Raw genomic sequence first — 20733 nt, forward strand, 5'->3', positions numbered from 1 at the left:
TTCAACTGTAATTCAAATGTATAGGTATATTTCTATTACCATACCTTTTTTTTTTCAAAAAATAAGATATAACGGTTCAAACTTTTACAAAAGCACAGTAGAAATATGAAACAGTATGGAAACCACCTACTACGGTTCGAAACGGAACACTCGCAACACAACAAACATGCGCATCAACGAGGCCCCTAAGCGGTTTTCGCGGTGTTGCACTATCGGTGCCGCGGCAAGACGGGTCACGTGTTATAATTTGTTTTCGCGATCTTTTTAAAATTGCCAGCTGAGCAGTATGCTCAGCTTCATTTGGACAAAAAAGATTCCTACATGTGTTTTGTTATGGTTTTCGAGGGTGTTGAAACCAATACCGAGTGCGGTCTAAATGAAAATTCAAGATGGCGGCTGCAAGAAATTATGAACTTTTTCGACATGGGTGTTGTTTTTATGGTTTTCGTGGGTGCTGAAGCCGATAATGCTGTAAATCCAAAATGGCGGCTGCTAGAAATTATCAAAATAAAATTGTGTCATCACCTTCCTCTTGAGTTGTAAGAAATGAACACGGGATTGAACTGTTTGTTTATGCAAACTACCGTTTCTGATGAAATTGACTAAGAAAATACTTTATCTTTTGCAGACGTTCCCAATGAGTTAATGTTTATTAACTTTTTACTAGACCGTTTTTTAGACCGCCTCAAACTAAGTATATCGTTTGTAACGAACGTTTTAATGCTATGGATATTCTCACGGGAACCTAACGCAAAAAGCTTAAAACTAATTCATTACCATCTCTTCATCTACCAGATTTTTATGCAAATATTAATTTCAAGTTCTATTAATCTATACATAGGTATACCTAATCTAAAATAGTTTTTCGGGTATAAATTTTTATACTGATTTATTTTCGATAAAATTAAAAAAACTACTTTACAAATTTATGTTAACACCTTTAATTTATTTACAATAATTTATAGAAATACTACTTTTTTGGCGGGAGCGGTGATTATGAAGTGCGTAGGATTTTAATTGTGCTTATAAATGTAAAAAGAGATATTTGAAGAGAAGATAATGAATTTTGTCCACTTTTTCCAAAACTAACTTTTTGAGATGTGCGAAGCCAAGGCAGATGTAAATATAATTTTGTCAGGTATTCGGAATTAATACTCCGAAAACCTTGAAAATTATACCCATATTGATTGTATTGAAAAAGTAACATCCGCCAACTTGGATATCAAAATAGATGTCATATTCGGTAACGACACTCCCGAAAACCTCAAATTTGATACCCATATTGTTTTTATTGATAAAGTCACATCCGCGATCTTGGATCTCAAAAAAGATGTCACATTCGGAATTGACGCTCCCGTAAGCCTCGAAAATGATACCCATATTGATTTTGGGTAGGTTCCCATATGCACTGCGACCACTGTACAGTGTGACGTCAATTTAGTATACTGTGAAGCCGTTCTTTTGTAGTTAATTAGACTGGTTACTATTTAAAACGGAACGCAATCCCGTATACTGTCAGCCAAATTTATTGACGCAGCATTCAAATGAGTGTATTAAAGTTTTCTAGTTCATTAAAAAAACTGTTGTTTGAGTACTGTCAAATTAAAATTATTTGGGATTAAACTGTATGTATTGTTTATAAGACGTTAGGCACTCGAGTGGTTTTGAGTGATCACGTGATCAAAGTACTGCGAGTAACTTACCTCGAAAACGCCAGTGCTCACATTAGAATATGACGGTGGCGATTTATGACGTCATATACTTCCCTAAGTTACTGCGGTAGTATACTGGCAGTCCATAACGGAATGAACTACAGTCATCGCACTGTGCAGTGCATATGGGAACATACCCTTTATAGAAAAAGTCACATCCGTCATCTTGGATCTCGAAATAGATGTCATATTCTTAATTGACACTTTCTAAGACATCCAAAATGACATCCATATTGCTTTGAAAAAGTCACACCCGCCGTCTTGGATCTCGAAATAGATGTCATATTTGTAATTGACACTCACGACAATCTCGAAAACGATGATTGTCCCGTCTAGACTAGATGTTCGTTGGATGACTGTAGAGGAAAGTTTCATAAGACGACAGAATTATTGTAAAAATGTTTTTGTTGTAAAGGTAGACTACCTAGTTAAATAAATTTTATTGTAATGCAATTTTGTTAAAAAAAAAGACCAGCAGAGATTTCTTTCGCCCGTTGTTTTTAGGTCTCAGGTCAGGTCGCAGTCTCAGCCTCAACCATCTATAAGCATACCATAACGAATTTATAATCCTATTTAAGTCTTATTATATTAAGTACCTATTTATGTAGGTACTTTATATAAACGAATTTGAGTTTGAGTGAAATGAATCATGCCTGAGCTAGACTTTGTTGATATTTGACAATTGACAATGACATTTAGTAAATCTTATTTTCTGCAGCCTGCGCCCTGCATTCTGTAGAAATATTGAGGATTTTCGGCATTTTGAACCCAAAACATTGATTTACGTAATATTTTTCTATTTGCAAAACATTTGTATTTCAACCAGTGCTTAACTATTAAAAATTCGCCGTGGATCCCAACGTAAATGGTATGTCCACATATTGTTTCAGTGTTTATTTTGTGAACTACACATTGGCCTGTAGCCGGTATATTTTGAATGAAAAAAACCGAATCAATTTTTTTTGTGAAATAATACATTTTTGTTCATGTTGTAAGAATATAGTATTATAATATTCTATATTAGATTCTTGCTAATTCAAAATACAGCGAATCTGTATCTGATATGCTGGGTAGTTTCTGTAAAATATATTAGAAAATAACATAATTACTTACATTACTTCATGGTTTTCTCCCTGAATATTTATATTTAAATATAATAACTACCAATTTCCTTAAACAGATTTTATACAAATTGGTAGTAAATTAATCCCCTAAATCCTGACAGATGTAATATTCAGCTAATATATGTATGAAACACTCTTAATATAATAATATGGAATAAAGATTATCATATAAGTTTTCATAATACAGTAGAAGCTCTTTTATTCCCGGGGTATATGTTCCGTAAATATACCGCGAATACAGAAACAATGAATACGGAATGTTAATTTATATGGGATTATAAGGGATACGTTCATTTCCTCCAAGTTGATTTCAGTCAAATCTTCATCTTGCGATTCAAGTAACTCCTGAATGTCACTTGATTCTATTTGTTCGAACCCATCTTGTCCTATTCCATTCGCAATTATGCAACTATGTAGGAATTCTATATACTATGTCCCGATTACATCCGCAAATAAAGGAATCTTTAGCAGCCAATATAGGAATTGGGTCACAATTTTTTAATCTGCGAATAGTGAAAATGCGAATGAAGGAAGTGCGAATAAGAAGCTTTTACTGTATTAGATTTAGAGACTATTACTACACTTTACTCATAATATACAAAATTCACACATCTGTATTGGCAGACAAACTACATTTATTTGGTAAACTGGCCCTCTCTATATTTTTACATCGTAGGGAGATAGAGATGGCTGAAAATCAGTGTTATATAATAATAATTTATTTCTCTTAAAAACATAGGTTTACTGCTGTAAACCTAGTGGCAGGAGTCAGCTTTTAGGCAAATAATGCCTGCACCAGATGTCTCCGCTCTTCCATTTCAGCAATGTGTTATTTTTAACAAAAGTTTTATTGACATGGTAGTGAAATAATAATAAAGTTTTGAAATGAATTTAATAGGGTTATGAAATAAATAAAAATTTACAATTTAAATATTTGGAAAGTTATTCTTGAACACCTTAATAATACAGCAACATAGATTTACAATTACAATTTTTAATTCTTAAAGAACATATTAGTACTTTTTTATTATTATAAACTTAAATGATAAATGTATAACCTATGGGTGAGTGTGTGTGTGTGTATGTATATGTTATGTGCATGTGGAATATTTCTGTCTGATCTATGTAAATATTGGTTAAATTATAATATTATCTACATTATTTAAGTTGTTGGAGTAAAATCTCAATTGCCTCATAGTCGAGAGACTATAATAACCACTTGTCTATGATTTTTTTACTATTGTTATATTGTTTTGAGAGGATATGTAGTTTCTTATTTACTTTATTGTAAATTTGACCTGAGAGACTATTGTATTGTGCGCTAGCAAACTTTGTTTTGGTTTGAGGCACTAGTTACATTGGGTTGCCTCCTACATTGTTTTTTATTTATGAGATATGGTATGTCTTGATATATATGAGATATGTTTTTTGAGAAAAACATGTTTCAGAAACAATTTCCTCACTGAGAGTAAACAGCACTCAAAGTACAGTTGTTCTGTAGAATATCTGTAACATTTGAAATACAGTGCTGCATGAAAATATTATTTCAAGCAGCATAAACTGAGCCTACTCCCCTTTGTCTTAATGTATGATTGTAAGAGGCATAAAAGGCATTTATTTTCTCAAAATTGATTCCTTTAGAATTCTTTTTGATGTCATTTCTAATAACTATTAGATACTACTACCGCTTCGGAAACAAATGGCGCTCTGAGAGAGAAGAAGCGGCACAAGAAACTCTCCCAACATTCTTTTTTTGCGCTCTTCTCAATAAAAATATACAATATTGTACAGTCATTTCTATTCCTATAAAATAATCACAATCTAGTCCCAGGCTGTCCGATCATTTCGATACTCAGCAGTGGAGTAATAGGATTTACTATAATATATATAGAATATCTAAATGATCGGACAGCCTGGGACTAGATTATGATTATTTTATAGCAGTAGCAATGAAAGTACAATATTGTATATTTTTATTAAAAAGAGCGCAAAAAAGGAATCCCGGGAGAGTTTCTTGCGCCGCTTCTTCTCTCTCAGAGCGGCATTTGTTTGCAAAGCGGTAGTAGTATCTAGTATATTAGAAATGACATCAAAAAGAATTCTAAAGGAATCAATTTTGAGAAAATAAATGCCTTTTAATGTACGTATGTTTGTTACGCTTTCACGCCTAAAGCCTTGAACCGATTTTGATGAAATTGAGTACACAGATAGACTTGGGAAAGGACATAGGCTTTTTTTAATTATTTTTATTTTGAATTTTTATCGCGAATTGAGCTTGGCGGGGTAGAAATAGAGGGTGGAAATTTCTATGAAAGTTCGTCATTATCGAAGATAGCACGATGAAATGTTTAAATATTTGTTCTAGCGTATTTAAAATTTTGTGGGGATGTAAGTTCCATAGTTGGTAGCTTATAAGCTGTTGTGTATTATTTTCAAAGTGAGTATGTAAAAAAATATAAAATACTGCCCAAAGTATTTGTTTCACTCGTTTAAAGTCGCGGGTAAAAGCTAGTAATAATAATATAGCCTTTATTGAATTCCATACCATTTACATTTGTCTGTCAGTACGGTTAGAACAATATGGATGTAATATTATAGTAGAGATGTGCTGACTAGTCGATAAAGCTCGACTATCCGGCAACTATCGTAGTCGGCCACTAGTCGCCGATTCGGCAAAAAACGCCGACTATTCGGCTTCTTGGCTTGTATGTATTTGTCAAGAAAATGTATGTAGGGTGAATTACAATAAATAAATAAAAACCTTGTTTGTTTATTAATATTTTTATTTTATAATCAGTCTATACATTTCGAAATGTAATGCAAACTTTTCTTGGGTAATCAGTTTCCAAAATTAAATTATACTTTTTAAAAATATATCTATTCGGCTTGGCTGACTAGTCGGTCAGTCATAATTGGCACATCTCTATGTTATAGTAACATAATTTAATATATAGATAAACTTTGTTAGTATAATTAGTAAGTTACATTATCTTTCTAGGTCTGAATCTCTTTCTTGTGTATAGGCCCCCTTCCAGCAGTTTCCAATCTTCTCTGTCCAGACCCTTATACATCCATTCCTTCCCAGCCATATGTATAATGCCATCAGCCCAGCGTTTATGAGTTTCTGATTATCTACCAACTTTCCTTTTTCCCTTCGGGCCATTTAGTGATCCTGCTCCCTGTGTCGTTTTCCTCATTGGTGAGGGTTGTGACCTCCACGAATTATTTTCCGGACGATCGCTTTGCAATTGTTACGGTCTTCAGCAATGTGTGTAGCTTAATGTGTTCGCTGAAACGTATCGAACAACATCAGAGGCAGGACCTCTCAGTCGCTTGCCTTGTATTTTCCCTGCGATGTGACCCTAAAAGTCAAAGATCCTACATACGCTGATTGTTGATAGTCCCCGTGGGGACCACCACTTCATAAAGGATAGAAACATTTGTGCGGTGCGCAGTCCAGGGTATGCGAAGCATTTTCCTCCAGCACTACATTACAAAAGCTTGCCCAGTCAGCTTTTTTGAGGGTCCATATTTCAGCTCCATATAAGAATATTAAGAAAACTTCCTTCTTGTCTTGTCGGGGTCCTTACTTGTCGGATTGAAGTTTTCAGAGATTTAATTTAGTGATAAACTATTGTAATTTTCAGTGGAGCTGTGTCCGGGGGAGAACTGGAAGGGGCTGGGTGTTGCCCGGTCACCGTCCCATGAGTCGGTCACAACTGATATCTCACTGTTCAGTGTATCCTCAGCTGCCTCCGATGCAAGGGTGCTTAGACTCCTTGCTTGTAAGGTATGACCTACCTACACCATCTGTATATGCTTCTACCACAGTATCCCAGAAAATATTACAAAAAAAATGTAGTACCAAATTTAAAAGATTTGTTAAAAAACCGTTTGTGTGGAATAGGTTACTAAAACATAAATGACCTTCTTATTGATACCAATGGAGCGACCACTCTCAGGCTATTCAATAATAAGTATTATTGTAATATATTACATTCTAACAATATATATTAATTTTTGCATTATTTATTTATCGCGTGCGCCAGTCATGAGCATGTCGGTAACGCGAACCCATTCGATTTTCCCCTACCAAAAAGAACCCAAAGCGGCTTAAAAAGTTTTCACTTCAAAAAAAAAACACTAGTTGTGTCCGCGACTTCTTTATAATGACTTATTTATAATGTAAACCATTCATTCATTATATTACATTCTACACATATTTTTTATGAAAAAAAAAAAGAAGCCTGCGGAACTTCTACGAAGAAATTTCTTGCGCCCGTTCTTCTCGGGTCTGAGTCATACTTTTTCGAATGGGTTGTAGTATTTGACTTTCAATAAATGGTATCATATCCTATTTTGAATAAAAATATTTGATAATATAATGTATGTATATAATTTTATTAAATCTCTAGGCCGGCCAGGGTTCAGACTCATTCCAGAGGGTTTCCAGCCCGAATCCAGAAGGAAAATCATTCAAGTAAGTGAATTAAAGTTGTGTTATTTGTTTTTAAATGTTTATTGCAACTCTATCGAAAATATCGTGGTATAGCTGACATCTACAGTTCATCTATTTATAGATTATTTAATTAGTTCAAATTATTTTAAATAAGTCTTAATTTTCGCTTACCATAATTATTCACGTCTATTTGTCCAAATATATATTTTCTCTCTCTTACATATTTAATATTACATGAATCTAAGTTAGTTTTAAGATCGCTAGTATTAGTGTATTTTAATAGTTCTTTATTTCTGCTAAACATGCTGTGTACACACCGTCGTGGAGTTGCGGCCTATCTTGCATTTAGCTGATATTTTTCTTGTATGTTGTTGTAATTCTGTTGTTTGTACCTATTTAAATAAATAAAAAATTGTCAGTTGCAGAGACTGCCGATACCTAAATTTGTAATTTCATAATGTTGTAATAATATAATCAATAAAACCACCATTTCAAAAAGGCACAGTAACACATTAAACTTGTCACTAAATTCATTCAATTTCACTTATAACATTCTCGTATACACAGCACTAATGTTGCACAATACGTCAGCTGTATAGCTACAGATATACTGCTATAAGCAAGTGCTCTGTGAACGGCTGGATCACTTGGCGTTGCGTAGAGACGTCGCTTCATTGTGTGTCTTCTACCGCATTTATCACGGGGAGTGTTCCGAAGAGCTGTTTAACCTGATTCCTGCCGCCGAATTCCACCTTCGCACGACACGCCACAAGTTAGGATATAATCCCCACCATCTGGATGTGTGGCGGTCTTCCACAGTACGGTTTTCAAGGAGCTTTCTTCCACGTACTACAAAGCTGTGAAATGAACTTCCTTGTGCGGTGTTTCTGAGACGATACGACATGGGTACCTTCAAAAAAAGCGCGTACACCTTCCTTAAAGGCCGGCAACGCTCCTGTGATTCCTCTGGTGTTGCAAGAGATTGTGGGCGGCGGTGATGCTAACTTGCGAGATTTCACGCGTCCAAAAAGTGTCCTATATATATTAATTTTTTCGTTATTTATTTATCGCGTGCGCCAGTCATGAGCATGTCGGTAACGCGATCCCATTCTATTTTCCCCTTCCAAAAAGAACCCAAAGCGGCTAATGAAGTTTTCATTTCAAAATAAAAAAGAAACTGGTTGTGGCGACTTCGGTCACGACTGCTTATTTATAATGTAAACCATTCAAACAAAAACCTAACGTTTGTCTCCGTACACCAATTTGTATCAAATACAGGCCAAATGCTGCACCAGGCTGCGCTGAAGGCATTCGAGAAAGTTTCGTGAAATTCTGTCCAGTTGTTATTAAACCTTACAGGATCTAAACAATTTGATAATTGTAAATGATATTCCTCACTTCTGGGATTCAAATTCTAAAACACTTTATTCATGTAGGTCACGGAAATGACTCTTATGAATGTAAAAAAAAAATTTAAAAATATTTTTTCTTATTGAATTTACCGCTACTGCGTAAGGGGTTGAGCTAATGAGAAGAAGTAGCAAGAAACTCGTTGCCACTTTTTTAAGTCAAGATTTACATTTTAATTGTTTTACAAATCATTTCAATTACAATATATGCAAAGTGACGCAACATAAATACTCAAATATCAAAAACTTTATTAATTGATTAAATAAACAAATTTAATTTGTACCAAAATTTATGGACGATGGGGATCCAAACCGCGCCTGTCGGGTTCATTCCGTGCCCTCTTACTAACTGAGCCAACCGTCCGAATGACGCATCGAACATCATACAATAACATCTTGTATCTTCCCTGACTTCTGGGATTAAATATACAAAAATTATGGTATGTTTAACCCCAGAATTGACGGATGCCACTTACAAATATCAAACTGTTTATATTTGAAAGATCGACATCTCAAGACAATTTCCTAATATGCAATTATTGGCCACTACCTGAGAGTTGAACTAAACATACCATGATTTACGATCGATGCGTCACTGGCTTAGTTGATAAGAGCGTTCGGACGGAATCCGAGAGGCGCGGGTTCGAGTCCCGCATCGTTCATAAATTTTGTTAGAAATTAAATTGGTTTATTAATTTTTTTTTATGGAATAAAAACGAGCGTACGGGTCACCTGTTTTTAAGTGATCACCGCCGCCCACAATCTCTTGCAACACCAGAGGAATCACAGGAGCGTTGCCGGCCTTTAAGGAAGGTGTACGCGCTTTTTTTGAAGGTACCTATGTCGTGTCGTCCCGGAAACACCGCACAAGGAAGTACATTTCACAGCTTTCGTCGTCGTCGCACGTCGAAGATAGCACCTTGAAAACCGCACTGTGGAGGACCGCCACACATCTAGATGGTGGGAATGATATCCTAACTTGTGGCGTGTCGTGCGAAGGTGGAATTCGGCGGCAGGAGTCAGGTTAAACAGCTCTTCGGAACACTCCCCGTGATAAATGCGGTAGAAGACACACAATGAAGCGACGTCTCTACGCAACGCCAAGTGATCCAGCCGTTCACAGAGCACTTGCTTATAGCAGTATATCTGTAGCTATACAGCTGACGTATTGTGCAACATTAGTGCTGTGTATACGAGAATGTTATAAGTGAAATTGAATGGATTTAGTGACAAGTTTAATGTGTTACTGTGCCTTTTTGAAATGGTGGTTTTATTGATTATATTATTACAACATTACGAAATTACAAATTTCGGTATCGGCAGTCTCTGCAACTGACAATTTTTTATTTATTTAAATATGTACAAACAACAGAATTACAACAATATATAACATACAAGAAAAATATCAGCTATACAGGATAGGCTGCAACTCCACGACGGTGTGTACACAGCATGTTTAGCAGAAATAAATAACTATGAAAATACAATAATAATAGCGATCTTAAAACTAATTTAGGTTAGTGTAATATTAAATATATAAAAGAGTGAGAAAATATATTTTTGAACAAATAGACGTGAATAAGAGCACCGAGCACTGGGTCCACGGCAATTCGAGCTGCTCTGCGTTGCAAATACAGGTTTTGTAGAAAAAATTCAGATCTCTTAACTATTAAGTGTTTGGTGTGTTCGCAGCTTGCGGCGCGGTTCGCCCGCGTTGCCGGTACAAGGCGACGCGTGTCGGGAGCTTCTGGCCGGCTGTGCAGCCCTGTGTGCGCAACTAGGGCTCCGGCGGTCCTTCAGCGCCGGTGACGTCAGTGCCCACACCGCGAGCCCTCCTGTCAGATCGTAAGGAACACCTTTACACACCATTATCATTTTTCTGCCCATTACAATGCAGTGCCATTTAGGATTCTTGAAAGACGCAAAAATTCTGAGTGGCACTACAATTGCGCTCGTCACCTTGAGACGTAATATGTTAAGTTTCATTTGCCCAGTAATTTCACTAGCTACGGCGCCCTTCAGACCGAAACACAATATTGCATACATATTACTGCTTCACGGCAGAAAAAGGCGCCGTAGTGGTACCCATAACCTAGCTGCCATCCTGTGCAAAGGAGCCTCCCACTGGTAGCAATTGTATGGCTGTGCTATTACAATTATAAGATAGTATTGTGTAGAATATAACCAAGGGACTAGTGATGTTTTATCACGTTTCAGTGCTATATCTGAGGTGGGCATGTGTGCTGCCGTGGAGGCCTTGACCCTCAACGCTACATCAAGATCCTGCAGCACCTGGGTCGCAGGTGAGAAACAATTTATTTTATTTATTTATACTTTAATAAAACGGCGTAAGCCAATTACAATATTAAAGTAAGAATTAATTACAAACTAAACATATTACACAAATAATAGTTAATAAATACAAAGTTAACTGTAAATAACTAACAATTAATTAACATCCAAATACCGTTCATCCATTCCTCTCACAAAAACGCAAGCACTCTGTTAAAATCGTCTGCCTTCCATCCGCAAATAAATCACAAGCAGGGTTGGCTTCGAGAAGAGCATTGAGAGCAGGAACAATTACTTCGCTTATTAGCACAGGATGGACTTCACTGGCCTATTGAGACTTAGCATTCTCAAACAGTTTGTTATTGACGCACAATAAACACTTACACTCACAATCACGCTCAAAAATTGTTCGTATCAAAAGAAGTTTCGACCGCGCTTTAAATACAACGCCACGCAATGACAACGTATTCAGTGAAATTTTAATATAATATCAACTCTTAAATAGGATGGAGTGTCGTATTTCAGGTAAGTGCCCCTAAATTAACAAAATTGTGCAAATTTAAGTTTTCAATCATTTTGCTAAAAAATTACATTTCAATTGCTAAAACATAATGTTCCAGTCTCGTGTTCGCGTCCGAGCTTCGCATGAGCGTATACAATCGAAAGTCTCTTACTGCCACGAAATAGGGTGTTAATTTGAACGAATGTTTTAATATCTCAGCTGCGTACGGTGTGGCACTCAATCGTTTTGTCTCCCCAAGATTGCTTAGCGGACGTGTAAATCGTGTCTATGTGTGCGTGCATCCTTCCCTGAACTTTCAAAAACATTGGTTATATATATAAAAACCGAGTGTAAATGATACAGGGAGTGTAATGGCAACAGATAATCCAGTTAATTTAAAATGTGTGTAAATAAACTATGTATATGTATAATAAAAATTAACTGCTGTTCGTTTGCCTCACTAATATTCTAGAATGGCTGCACCGCATTGGCTAATTCCTCTCTTAAAATATTTTTGAAAGTTCAGGGACGGTTTAAACAGAATGGTGACAGTCAAAACATCTAAATATTCTATTATTCACATAGACACGATTTACACTCAATAATGAAAGTATTGTTCTATTATAGTATTGTGGTAAAGTCTCCTGTATTTACAGTAGCGAAAAATTGAGACTCAGATTTAGATTCGGGTTTTTTCATCACAAGTGAATGAAAAAATGTTTATTTCGAAACGTATAGTACACATAAACATACAAATAACATCTATTATATAAAATTCTCGTGTCACGGTGTACGTAATTGAACTCCTCCGAAACGGCTCGACCGATTTTCGTGAATCTTAGCGTGCATATCGGCTAGGGTGGAGAATCGGACAACATCTATCTTTCATCCCCCTAAATGTTAAGGGTGTGTACCCCCATTTTTTTTAAATTTGTTTAATTATGATTCAGCATTAAAAAATCTATACAACTTCAAATTTTCACCCGTCTACGATCAACACTTACTTTTGTATCGCGATTTTAATATTATTCTAATCTATCCATAGACACGCAATAGAGTTGCAATATGGCAATCGAATATAATGATTGTTGTAGTACGATAAATTTTATGTACGATAAAAGGCATAAAAGGCATTTATTTTCTCAAAATTGATTCCTTTAGAATTCTTTTTGATGTCATTTCTTATACTACTAGATACTACTACCGCTTCGGAAACATATGGCGCTCTGAGAGAGAAGAAGCGGCGCAAGAAACTCTCCCAGCATTCTTTTTTTATGCGCTCTTTTCAATAGAAATATACAATATTGTACAGTCGCTATAAAATAATCACAATCTAGTCCCAGGCTGTCCGATCATTTAGATATTCAGCAGTGGAGTAATAGTATTTACGACAGAGCCATTTTTTTATAAAACATTTAAATTTATTTATAGATAATGCCTGAACAGTGGCTGGGACTTTATTGTTGAACATATATTTTGTAGGTCTGAGAATCGGTCGTCATCTATTTTTATACCCTAAAAATTTTAATTATTGAATTTTTTTATTACTTTTTATGGCAATAAACAAACAAAATCTGAAAGAATACCTATACGTTACAAAAATGGTCCAACAACGTTACAAAACTATGTACTGGTGTGAAAACCAATGCTGGTCTTCCGTTGGGCCATTTGGTGACGTCACGCTAAAAATATATTTTAAATAAAACAAAAGTTTTTTAGCTAGTAAATTAATGTAACGAGAAATTAATAAAAATTTTAACAAAAAGACAACCGACTTCAAAAACACTATTCCATAACAATAGACATAATGTGCACTAAAAAGTATAACAATAATTGCGTATTTTTATACAATCTAATTAATTAATTTGATTCTAGTTACGATTATTGTTATTTTTGGAATCGTGGACCACACGGGAAGCACCAGCTTTCAAATAAAAAAAGAATTATCAAAAACGGTTCACCCAGTCGAATGTTTTCAGGTAAGAAATATAGAAAAAGAAGAAAAAAGAGAACATACCGACGAATTGAAAACCTCCTCCTTTTTTGAAGTCGGTTAAAAATACTTATAAACTTATGTGTATAACATATTATATTGTTTATAATTGTGTGATGTATACTGTATAGCCGAGTGGTTAGCGATCCTACCTACTAAGCTAGAGGTCCCGGGTTCGAATCCCGGTAGGTGCAAGCATTTATACGATGAATATAAATGTTTGTTTCCGAGTCATGGATGTTTAAATGTATTTATGTATGTTTATATGAATATATGTATGTTTAAGTAAGTATATTGTATTAAATATATCATTGTCTTGTAACCCATAACACAGGCTATATGTGCTTAACTTGGGGCAAGATAATTTGTGTAAAAAGTGTGTCTATATTATTATATTATACTCAGTGGGCGTTACCATTCGACTGTTTGTGGCTAATTGCGCCCACTGAGTAGTACAAGTGAGTCCATAATTTTGACGTTTGACGTTTCAGTCGGCGGGTCACAGCTTCCGTCTCCGCAAAGATCGCAGGCCGGACCTCCGTCACGGCTTCTGCATACGGATAATAAAAAGGTATTTTCATTTCTCATACTCGGAAAGTAATGTTGTTTTGATCTGATTATTGGGTGGAGAATGCTGCTTCCCTCCATAGAGAGGGAAAAACTCATACATATTACTTCCCACCTAAGGGCCGGAGTGAACTTTAAAATAGTACTGCTCTGAAGAGTTTTATGTAAAAAAAAGAACTAATTAAAAAAAAATGCTGCGGCCATGTAACTTTCTAAACAGCCAGTGTGAACTTAGCGCAAACTTCTTTGAGCGGAATAAACCGCAACAATTACGCGGTACGTTCCATATTTGAAATTTAAAAAGACGACATAAATTGGCGGGATACTAATCTGTGCTTAGATAAACAATTACTTTTATTTTCCTCATATTCGAAATGAGAAGTAGAGTGTTTAACTCGGGTAAAAGTAACAATTCCTACTCGGACTATAGCCGACCTCGCTGCGTTCGGGCGTCTAAATACCTCGGGAATTTATTCTTTCGACCCTCGGTTAACAATAATAAACCACAAGGAACGCGTGTGGTTACTAATTTAACGTTTTACTAATTTAATAATCAAAGTTATCCTAAGTGTTTAAAAGTGATTTAAAGTGTTTAAAAGTTTATTAAATATGAATGACAAAATTGAAATTATGTTGAACAAGCTAGAAAAGCTTGAAAAAAATTTCGAAGAATTTGTAGGTGGCAAAAAACTCTCAAATATAGAAAACGAAAATATCGTATTGAAGTCGGAAGTGGAGAAGTTAAAATTTATTATTAATCGGGACATAAATAGCAAGAAACTCGTCGTTTATGGATTCCCCGAACACATAAACCATCGGTATGATAAACAAAGTCTGTTCGATGACATTGGATACTACATTTACGAGACATATGGGGTGGACATACATGGCTACGTAGAAGATATGTATAGAATAGGAAAATACACACATACCCGTCCACTAGTTGTAGAACTTATCAGCAAAAGGATGGTAAAGCACCTTCTCCAAACATCTCAAAATATTCGTTACCACTATAATAACAGAATACGTCTTAGTGAGTTTTTAACGCCTGAAACATATAATCAACAGAAAGGAAACCGTTCGAATCTCGCGGACACTGAAGCAGCCCCGACACCTCAATCTAAATTACACAATTCAACAAATACACCACAACCTATAATCAACACTTCAACAGACTTAGAACACAGCACTTCATCGCTAGAGAACGTACAGCATATTAATATAAACAATAAGAAATGCAATATTACCGATGGCGTGAAATCTAAATCTACCTTCAATAAATCGCCGGGCGAGCATTCAACTCGACGTCGTCCCGCTACAAATATAGGTGAAAATATAAGTAATGTACAACGCCGAACTGATCGTGAATTAAGAAATGAGCGTAAAATGGTAAATAGATATAACTTTCGGACCTAGTTCAGACATGAACACACAAAATATTACAAACAGATCGTCAAAACAGTTAAATATCTTTTATCAAAATATGCAAAGCATCTGCAATAAAATACATCTACTTGACCATTTAACTGTTGAATTACCTAATCTACAAGTTATGTGTATCTCGGAAACCTGGTTATCTATAGAAAAACAAAAAACATTACACATAAATAATTATATCATGGCAGCTTCCTTCTGTCGTGTACATCATGAAGGCGGCGGTGTTTGCATATTTGTTAAAAATAATTTAGAATATTTAGAACGTGTTGATATGTCAGTTATCTCTAACGAAATGGTATTCGAAGTATGTGCAATAGAGATACCTAAAAATAATCTACTACTGATTAATCTGTACTGGCCTAATAGTAGTAGAGAAGTAGAATTGTTTTACAACTTATTAGAAAATCTCCTCATTAACATTAATAAAAAAGAAATGAATAAAAACATTATTATTATGGGAGATATGAATGTTGATTTTCTAGATGCAAAGGAAAAAAGCAGACTCAATAACCTCTTGTTGTGTTATAACTTCCATCAAAAAGTCTCAAAGCCTACTAGAATAACTCCTACAACTAAAAGGTGCATAGACCTAATTTTTACAAATTTCTATCTAGAAGGCTCAAAAATTGATATATATGATTTTGGATTATCAGATCACAAGGGCATCATTTTCACATTACCTTTTACTTTCCACAATAAACAGTCTTTCATTAAATTAAAACGTAAATTTAATGACTTTAATATAAATAAATTTAAAAACGAACTCGCGAATATCAACTGGGATGATCAACTTAAGCCTAACAATAACGTTAACGAAAACTATAAGATATTCCTAAATATAATTGTTACTGCCCTGAATAAATGCATACCTAAATTACTAACTAAATTTACTCTAAACCAAAATAAACCTTATTTAACACTAGGAATTAAAAAATCATGTCAAAATAAAAGATTATTAAAACTCCTTGTATCACAAACCAAAAATAAAGTATTAACAAATTTTTATAAGAGATATTGCAAAGTTTTAAAAAGTTGTATAAATAAATCTAAGAAAATTATAAATATCCGTAAATTCAGCTCAGCTGATAATAAAACACGATCCATGTGGAAAATAATAAAAAATGAAACAAATAAAAGTACTATAAGAATAAAGCAAAACATAAGTCTTAAATCTTCAGAGAATAATATTATAGTAGATCCGAAAATTATTGCTAATACATTTAATAGTTTCTATTTATCCATCTCATCAAGCCCTAAAGTAAAAAACGACAATATAGCTATAAATTCTAATAAATTAATTAATTCGTTATTTCTAAATTCGTTTGAACCCAAAGACATCTTTAACATAATAAAAAATCTTAAGAATAAAAACTCTTTCGGAATAGATGAAATCCCCCCTTTTTTAATAAAAAAATGTGCTGATATTTTAACCTACCCGTACACTAAACTTATTAATCAATCATTCTGTGAAGGATTATTTCCGGACGATCTAAAGATATCCATAATAAAACCGGTATATAAGAAAGGAAACACATCTGATGTAAATAATTACCGACCTATTGCCTTTCTACCTACATCAGCGAAGATATTTGAAACTGCAATGGCTATACGCCTAAGTAGTTTTCTGGAAAAATATTATATCCTAAATGAAAGCCAACATGGTTTCAGGAAAAACCATTCCACAACTTTAGCGATATACAAATACATACAAAAAATATTTGATTCACTTAATAATAAAAAATATTCAGTTGGCGTACTGCTTGACATGAGCAAAGCATACGATAGAGTCTCTTATGATATCTTACTAGAAAAATTATTTCTCTCAGGAATTCGAGGAATTGCCCATAAATGGTTCAAATCTTACCTTAATAATCGTTTTCAATATGTGGAAATAGAAAATACTAACTTCGAGACTGGAAAGATAGACCACATAAGATCTAATAAAGCTCACTTATCAGGATCGATTCCACAGGGCAGTGTGTTGGGTTGTATATTGTTTCTCATATATATAAATGATCTTCCCTTAATAGACGATGATTGTACTCTTTTTGCTGATGACATTTCTATTTTGATCCCATGCTCTAATTTAAAACAACTAGAAGAAAAATTAAATATTACAATGGACAAAATCTTTTATTGGCTAAATAATAATAATCTTGAACTTAATATTAATAAAACTAAAATTATACCTTTTAAACCTTATCAAAAATCCCCCTTAAATATATCTTATTCTTACAAAAATTCACAACTTGAAACAGTTGACACAGCTACACTACTGGGAATTGATTTAGACTCACACTTGACATGGAAGCCATATCTACAGAAATTAAAAAGCAAAATGTCATCTTTTACTTATGCTCTTTACCAACTAAAACGCGTAACAGATTTCAAATCTGCCCTTGCTGCTTATTATGCATATGCACATTCTAGATTATCATATGGAATATTAATATGGGGAAACTGTAGTGAAATAAAAGATATATTTATTCAACAGAAAAAATGTATCAGAATTTTAGAAAATATTCAGCAGATGGATTCATGTAGACCATATTTTACTAAACACAAAATTTTAACCCTTACTTCAATTTACATCCTAGAAGCATGTAAATTTGTTAAAAAACATTCGGACTTATACTCAACACTACCAAATAACAAGCGAAATAATAGAAATTTAAACAAATTAAAAATTCCCCAAACAAGTATGTCATTAGTGTCATCGAGCCCTCACCACATGGCAATAAAAATTTATAATCACATCCCAAACGAAATTAAAAATAAAGAGAAGCCTTCTCTATTTAAAAGACATCTTAAAAATTTTTTAGTCTCAAAATGCTTCTACGATTTACCCGAATTTTTTAATTACAAGTTTGAGAATTAGTTACAATATAGTATAAGAATGTAAAAAATGTATAAGACTTATTTATTTCATGTATAACGTTGCTGTGCCCTTGCAGGGCGTCACATATTGTCTACCCATTAATGTACCAACCATCCTACTGTAAAATGTGACTTGCAATAAAATATTTTGATTTTGAACAATCTACTATTTTTAACTCAACACCCACACACATACAAAAATCCCTTCTGAACTAACTTCAGAACACTCCCGACTATTTCGAACTACCCCCTTCTCTGAATCATGTCTTTCTTTCTGTCTGTTAACTTGTAAGAATATAGTTTTTGTAACTTTGTCATAAATCAATGTAAAAGGGAGGTGCCTCTCAAGTACCAACACAGGCAAAAAGCTTAATGGGAGACACCTATCCCTAGTTTTTAAGTACTTATTGTTAAAGAAATAAACTTTAAGTTATTTATTTAACTTATTCTAATTTCTAAGCACTAGTTCCGTAAATTGATACCTAATTTTCTGCGAATATATTTAACAATTATGTACGTACTTTAGCAAATTATCTGCGAATTATGTTCAAAAAAAAGGTCTTCGTATAGAATAGTGGTTTATGTGACTGTACATAAAGAAGGGCATTAAACATGAGTGTGGGTTTAATAACATCACACGAGTGTTTGTCTAATTATGTACAGTTACATACACTACTTTATCTATCCACATATCATAAGCCTCAATGATGCATTCAGTCAGGAGCCGCATATTATGACCACCATAAATTTTAACCATTAATTGCATAATTTAACCAAAAAAAGGCTTTATGGACAGAATAAAACCTCTTAAAACAGTGACTTGACATTGTACTCAATTCCATTTAGGATCTAAAACTTAATAAAACCTCTTATAGACAGTGACAAAACATTGTACTCAATTTCATTTGGGCCATAAAACTTAATTCAACCATTAAAAACAGTGACATAACATTGCATTCAATTCCATTAAGGCCCTAAAACTTAATTAAACCATTAAAAGCAGGGACTAACATTGTACTCAATCATTTAGGCCCTAAAACTTAATTAAACTATTAAAAACAGTGACATGACATTGTACACAATTTCATTTAGGCTCTAAAATTTAATCAAACCATTAAAAACAGTGACATAACATTGTACTCAATTTCATTTAGGCCCTAAAACTTAATTAAACCATTAAAACAGTGACATAACATTGTACTCAATTTCATTTAGGCCCTAAAACTTAATTAAACCATTAAAAGCAGGGACTAACATTGTACTCAATTTCATTTAGGCCCTAAAAATTAATTAAACCATTAAAAACAGTGACATAACATTGTACTCAATTCCATTTAGGCCCTAAAACTTAATTAAACCATTAAAAACAGTGACATAACATTGTACTCAATTTCATTTAGGCCCTAAAACTTAATTAAACCATTAAAAACAGTGACATAACATTGTACTCAATTCCATTAAGGCCCTAAAAATTAATTAAACCATTAAAAACAGTGACATAACATTGTACTCAATTCCATTTAGGCCCTAAAACTTAATTAAACCATTAAAAACAGTGACATAACATTGTACTCAATTTCATTTAGGCTCTAAAACTTAATTAAACCATTAAAAACAGTGACATAACATTGTACTCAATTCCATTTAGGTCCTATGGACTGAATTAAATTGTACTCGGAACGCTTAATAAAAATTTTGATTTAAAAAAAATAATGATTATGAATCGATAACATAACATATTTAAAAAAAAAACTGAAAACAATTTAACGTTTTTAATTTGTATTTAACTCTTACCAAACACCTGAGCCAACCGTCCGAGTCACGCATCGACCGTATGTCTTGTTTAACTCTCCAGAGGCGCGGGAACGAGTCCCGCATCGCTATCAACCAACTTACAAACAATACAAAAAATCTATCAACTGAGCTAACTTGAGAAGAAGAAGCCACAACCTGAGAGTTGAACAAAGCAAATAGAATTTTATAACGAGGCAGTAATCGAACGATGAGCTCGAACGGTTGGTTAGAGCCGGTGCACGGAACGCCGGAGGTCGTGGGTTCGAATCCCGCATCGTTTATAAAATTTTGTTTTTCAAATTTTATTTGTGTATTAATCCTAGAAGTGAGGGTTTATCACTTTAAAAACATAACATATTGTAATTGAAATTGTGAGTTTTAAATAAATGTTTTTGTGTCAGGTGCGACAGAGCTATATCAAGCGACGCTTGTTGACTACTTACCGTGCGTTGGAGAGGCTTTCTCAATCTGAGTTCAACTTGGACAAGCTAGAGGTAAGTGTTCTTTGGCAAAATTTATTATGATTCCATTCCAGACATACAATAAACAACTACAATCACACTCAAA

At 34.1% G+C, this 20733-nt stretch overlaps 1 protein-coding gene across 1 annotated transcript in view; it reads left to right on the forward strand.

Moving 5' to 3' along the window:
* LOC126973568 (uncharacterized) overlaps nt 1-20733 on the forward strand; it is a 39029-nt gene that overhangs the window by 10804 nt on the left and 7492 nt on the right. The window contains exons 2-8 of the mRNA XM_050820898.1: nt 2566-2580; nt 6484-6626; nt 7252-7316; nt 10397-10549; nt 10922-11007; nt 13983-14062; nt 20568-20660. Coding sequence (XP_050676855.1) covers nt 2566-2580; nt 6484-6626; nt 7252-7316; nt 10397-10549; nt 10922-11007; nt 13983-14062; nt 20568-20660 — 635 coding nt within the window. The remainder of the gene's footprint in view (nt 1-2565; nt 2581-6483; nt 6627-7251; nt 7317-10396; nt 10550-10921; nt 11008-13982; nt 14063-20567; nt 20661-20733) is intronic.

Source organism: Leptidea sinapis, chromosome 29, assembly GCF_905404315.1.
Source record: "Leptidea sinapis chromosome 29, ilLepSina1.1, whole genome shotgun sequence".
NCBI classification, from domain to species: domain Eukaryota; kingdom Metazoa; phylum Arthropoda; class Insecta; order Lepidoptera; family Pieridae; genus Leptidea; species Leptidea sinapis.